Consider the following 6,221-nt stretch of genomic DNA (forward strand, 5'->3'; position numbering starts at 1 on the left):
ATAATATAATAATGTAACAAAAGGCCCCATGGATATCATACAACATATAGTTCACAATGTGGACCATATGATAAAGAATTTAATTACTAAGAGGAACATTAATATACACAATGGATACAAGGTCCACATTGACGGGGATCTACAAGTATAGTCAAGTTTGTTCGTTTTCGCATTATTTGGATAATAAAGGTTGAGCTTCGAATGACTAGAGTCAGGAATGTAGATGTGTGCCCATCTAAGTATTATGACAAAAATACATCTACAAGATAGATTATGGGTTCAAGGATTAATGATTATAAAGGATTAATGTTTCTATTGTGATGTCCCTTGCAATGTGTATGCTCTTTAGTTATTTCGTTGGTCCAAAGTATTTTAATTGGTGTGGTTTAGCTATTGTAGTCATAGATCCTTTCATTTTTTGAAAATGATTTGTGGATTTTGAAATTAAGTGATGCTCAATTCTAACTTTTATTTTTCAAATCAAACATGACTTTGCCATTACAAAGATAATTATCACAATTTTTACTTTATCTCAACAACCCAATTATATTTGTCTTCAATCTTCCCAACTTGAATCCCTACTAGTGTTTTGTACAATTTCTGATTCACCAATTTGTCACCTGTTTTATACTCTACTCTGTAAACATATAAACACAATAACTTCAAAACTTTATAAAATACAAAGGTTTAGAATATATTTTAATTAGTTTTTTTTTTCCGTTACCTTTGACCATTGTATGTTACGCTACCAACGGAAGCAACACTAACAGCGGTTCCTGTAGTGAACACTTCGTCGGCTTCCATCAATTCGTCTACTGCAACCAAACGTTCCTCAACCTATAACATGTAAAACATTTTTAGACGAGAGTTAAGAAATAAAATGAAATATATAATACTTTACCTTGTATCCTAAGTCTCGTGCGATATCAATGATGCTCTTTCTTGTGATTCCTTCAAGAATCGTACCTACTGTCGCAGGAGTTGATATAGTGTTCCCCTATACACATAACAAAGATAGATTATCCACACATACATAGACGAACGTTTGTTACATAAGATAATCACAAGAACCACATAAACATTTGTACATATTTCCCAGAGTGTAGTATATAGGATGATTATATAACTGCGTAGTCACCTACCTTGTATATATATATATATGTGTGTGTGTGTCTATTACATAATCTAAAGCCTTGATTTCATAAATATTGGAAGATACATACCTTTACAAGGAAAATGTTACAAGAACTAACTTCCTCGATGTACTTTTTATGAACTGAATCTAGGTACAATACATCGGAGAACCCTTGTTCCTTTGCTTTAAGCATAGCTTTAATTACCTATACGTAAGTCGTCTGTTAAAATTAAATGTTCTCAGTATTAGTATTTCAACACTTAATAGTTATAAGTTGTGTTTGTACCGGGGCATAATTGGTTATGCTTTTGACACCTCCTGCCCCACCGCGAGTTGCACGATGATACTCAGTGTTAACGCATAAGTTCAAGGGTGCCGTACCCTCCTGTATTTTTGTAAACCAATACCTCATAAATGCCAAGTCTATAGCTAGCTATACATTCAAGGAAAACAAGTAATAATTATATTAAGCAAGAATAAATACCTTAAAATAATTGCCTACAGGTGAGGCATATACTAAGAATGTGTACTCAGGAGCCGGAGATACCCCCAATGTTGGCCCACTTCCAATGAGCAAAGGCCTAAGATATAGTGATCCTTTTCCTGATGGTGGAATCTAGACAAAATCCGATAAATATAAAATAAAGGACAATATGTGTAATTTACTCAAATACAGAAAATAAATTGTTACGTAATTAAGATGTAAGATCTCAAAATTTATAAAACATTAAACTTTGATTTGTTGTTATAGGGTAAAGTTAAATACCCAACGTTTGTTCGCTATAGCGGTTTGTTTCACTGCATCCACAAATTGTTGTATAGATGGTGATTCCATGCACATTCTCTCGGCTCCGATTTGCATACGGACTGCATTTTGATCTGGTCGAAATAGCAAAATCCTACCGTCCTCTCCCCTGAAAGCTTTTGTACCTTCGAAAATTCCCTGTGTGACCATTATCATTAATTAAAACTTCATTATATCATGCAAGATTCTGCTATCTCCTTTCTTCAAGAAAAACTATAAATTACCAGGGTCGGCCTACCCGTGCCGTCGTCCGAAACCCAAATTTTCTAAGAGCCTGAAAGGTTTTTATAAGCTTTTATATATACACTAAATTATATATATTTAATATATGCATCCATTTATTTTGCAAAAAAAATGTTGGTGGTGGAGTGGAAAAACCATCTCAAGATAATGTAAAGGTCTCAAGTTAAAGTCGTAGTTTTACCAAGTTTTATTTTTTTAATTCATTTCCCCTTAACCACAATTTTGGGTCCAATCTTTTTTGTCGCCCGAGGCCTAATTTTTTATAGTTCCCGGAGACGGCTCTGTAAATTACCTGTCCATAGTTTAGAACTCCTGCAGCCGGGCTTAACTCGACGTTGCCATAATCGGTCACTTGTCCTTGCTCAAAAGTGCTGTTCAAAGTGCATTTAGCCTTGTACATGTAATCAGTTCGGGTCAGACCGAAACCCAAATTATTCCAATCAACATCCGCGTATTCCTCATATCTAAAAACCAAAACATTTCAAAAATCATATTAACAAACTTTTTATTTCAAATATATATTTAATGAAAACCAACACTATGTGTCACCTAATTTTACCTGATCACAGGTTCGCTTTCTCGTAGAGCAGAACTAGCCTGTGCCGTGAAGCATCTTGCTCCAACCTTAAAAGTACATCACCACAAAAAGTCAAATAACTCGATCTGAATTTAATCAAGTTTTTATAACGATTTGGAAAAATTACAAGTCAGTTTAATTAATATAATCAATATATATTAAATACGCATCTTTTTTTCCCTCAAAATTGCACCTCATATTTTTCATTTTATCCCTCTATCTTTCAAAAACTTCCAGTTTCACCCCTGCACCTATTTATATCAAGCTGCTCTGTTTTGACTTTTACTTCTCCTTCTTTTTATCGATTAAATTACTCTCAACAATTTTGGATTTAATATTCGTTAAACGATCATTCGAATCTAATTTCTGACACAAATTTCCCCCGATCAACTTTCAATTCCATGGAGAAATATAAATAAAAATACCCAAAATATATAATAATAATAATAATAATAATAATAATAATAATAATAATAATAATAATAATAATAACAATAATAAAGGTTCTTCAAACATATCATCCCAGCGACATGCTATACAAATTTTCACCTACAAATCATACAATTGATGAATTTTATTTGGAAATATGAAACAAAAGAATGCAGGATCATTCTTGATTCAAAAACAAAAGATCAAAAACCTGTTTAACATTTTTAGATATTAAATTCTGTTTTAACTAATCCCCATGATATTAAGCATGCACCAATATCCTTAATTTCCTCAAAATTGCCTTTAAAATGGATATTTTCAGATTAACAAGCATGATAATTGAATGATAAAAGAAAGAACACGAATCGAAGAGATACGATACCTTTGACGATGAAATCTGAAGCAGTCGACGAAGGATGGGACTCTGTCGGATCATCGTGTTTGGTATATTGAAACAAGGAGGAATCAAGAGCCAAAGTTATGTGAGGAAGGTGATGGTTTGGTTGGCATTTTATAGGACGTGAAGGCCAACAGAGACCATGTTGGCATATTTTTTAATCCCCAAATTTTATAATGTAATAAAGGTAATACTTAGTAAATGTTTTTTTTTTTAACAATTGTTACTCGTTTCAAGTATGGGTGGTTATTTGTATCATGTGGAATATGACATGAGTATATTATTTCGTTTAATAAATGAGTAATCTTTAACTTGTGGTAAAATCCGTGAATATGATGTATAAATTAAAATAAGGAAACAAAAAATGTTAATACGTAAATTCAACTCGTTTACGATTAGCTTAACTCGTTTAGAGCTTTATAACAATATGTTTATAATCTGTCAACCCTTTTATGACTCGTTTACAACACGTCAACTATTTTTGATCTTTCGACTCATTTGACCTATTTGTTGCATAAACAATTAAATGGCCATTTGAGTTACATAAATTTTGTTGAAAGTTAATCCTAAAACTCATATGAGTTGAAAGTTAAAGAGTCAAGGTGAAAGTTTGATTTAATTAATTTTTTTATATAAATTTGATTTATTTTAGGTAATCTATCTATGCTTTCTATAAAAGGATAAATTCAAGTGACATAAGAAAAGCTGATGTGTCAGCGGGAGAGGGTGTCCAACAAGGCTTTTCTTATCTCATTATTACATCATAAAACCTAGTATATAAATCACTTTAAAATTCAAAGTAGGCCCACATCCACCTTCTCAAAGGTCTGCCCTGATCGTTTATATTAAAGTACTGATGTTAATTGAAAATTCAAAAAACCTCTTCTCACGTTCAAAATTCAAAATTCTGGATCCACATTCAAAATTCAAACCATATATATTCTAATTCTAATCCTATAAATAAGATATAATTAACTGGCTTCACATTCAAATCTCTCTCGCTCATATCTACATATGAATTTGGCTCCACATTCAAATTTCAATTTATCTCTCTACTTTGTATTTGCGATCATATCTCTCTTACTCAAATGCATAGTTCTCAGGATTGAGGCGGTTAATCTTCAGATACAGTTCTTTGTCCCAGTGTCATTGTTCCAGTATCATTGTTCCAACATCGTTGTTTCATGGTAGCTCTGTTTCACACACTCGCCTTTGACCTTGGCTTTGCGGGTTATTTTAGGTTTGTGGATTCTTTTAAACTGTTGATTATGTTGATAATATTTATTTTAAGGTGTTGATATATTTAAGCTTTTTTTTTCGAGCGAGCAGTGGGAAGTTCTTCTGCACTGTTTTTGAAGTCTGAAGTGCAGAAAGTGGAGTACTTCTTTATGATAAATGAAGAACTTAATGGTAATTATAAGAATTTGTTTTTTTTTCTAATTTTATTTTTGTTCTTTCGGTTTATTGATATTTAACATTTTACTATGATTATGGTATCCTTCTTTTACATGAGGATAGGGCTACTGTTCAAGAGGTGAAGAGCTGAAGAGGTGTTTTGGTGATGTCTTTCTGCACTTCGGAATTCAAAAACAGTGCATAAGCTTTTCATCACGTTTTACTGCCATTATATCCTTCTTTTACATCGGAGTTGAAGAAATATACAAGTTAAAAATGTCATCATATCCTTCTGTAGGTTCTTATGATTTAAAGTATTGTTTTTTCAAGGAAGTTGAGGATCAAGTATATGAGGATAAGACTACTGTTCAAGAGCTGAAGATTATTAAATTTCGTTTTTCAGTTCTTAATGTAATTGTTGATCTTTGTAGAGCATTTTATTTTTACTGATTTGAGCATCAACAGTTGTTAGTGTTGATATCTGCTATTGTAAATGTTGAGTTGCTATTGTTGCCAGCATCTGTTTAGCAAAAGATTTATCCACTGTTTAAAGGTATTGTCTGTTCTCATAATTCCTGTTTTTTGTAACGACTGTTGAGTTGCTACTGTTGGCGACATCTGTTATTCTCATTAGCGGTTTCTAAAGGATTGTCAACCATCAATCCAATAGAAGTTCTGAACATTCTTAAAAAATAGGTATTTTGAAAATATTTGACAAAAAATCTTTAAAAGTCTGTTGAAAACAGCTGTTTGGCAAAAGATTCATCCACTGTTTAAAGGTATTGTCTCATCTCATAAAATGTTATTTTTTGTAACGACTGTTGAGTTGCTACTGGTGCGAACATCTGTTTTTCACAACAGCAATTTCCAAAGAATTGTCAATGATTAACTTTATAGAAGTTCTGAACATCTGTTATTGCTCAACGTCTTTAAATGAAGACGTTTTTACCGTTGTTGATTTACCACTGCTCAACAGTGCTGAACAGCTATTATTGGTCAACTATTATTGCTCAAGTTGCTACTGGTGCGAACATCTGTTATTCCCAACAGCAGTTTCCAAAGAATTGTCAATGATTAACACAATAGAATTCTGAACATCTGTTATTGCTCAACGTCTTTAAATGACGAGGTTTTTTATTGCTGTTGATTTACCACTGCTCAACAGTTATGAACATCTGATATTGCTCAACTGTTGATTTACCATTGTTTGTCATGTAGATTATTGTTGGTCTTTAAATGA

General features: G+C 32.4%; 1 protein-coding gene across 1 annotated transcript; it reads right to left on the bottom strand.

Moving 5' to 3' along the window:
• Positions 1-449: 449 nt before the first annotated feature.
• Positions 450-3,720, bottom strand: LOC110873037 (branched-chain-amino-acid aminotransferase 2, chloroplastic). The gene is made up of 10 exons (XM_022121953.2): positions 3,572-3,720; positions 2,743-2,807; positions 2,476-2,647; positions 1,902-2,078; positions 1,620-1,751; positions 1,422-1,520; positions 1,224-1,340; positions 902-997; positions 725-837; positions 450-637 (listed from the first exon to the last, which is right to left on the bottom strand). Exons 1-10 carry the CDS (start codon positions 3,623-3,625, stop codon positions 523-525), a joined length of 1,140 nt encoding a protein of 379 aa, XP_021977645.1. The 5' UTR covers positions 3,626-3,720; the 3' UTR covers positions 450-522.
• Between the last annotated feature and the right edge of the window lie 2,501 nt (positions 3,721-6,221).

This window comes from Helianthus annuus, chromosome 8 (genome assembly GCF_002127325.2).
Source record: "Helianthus annuus cultivar XRQ/B chromosome 8, HanXRQr2.0-SUNRISE, whole genome shotgun sequence".
NCBI classification, from domain to species: Eukaryota; Viridiplantae; Streptophyta; class Magnoliopsida; order Asterales; family Asteraceae; genus Helianthus; species Helianthus annuus.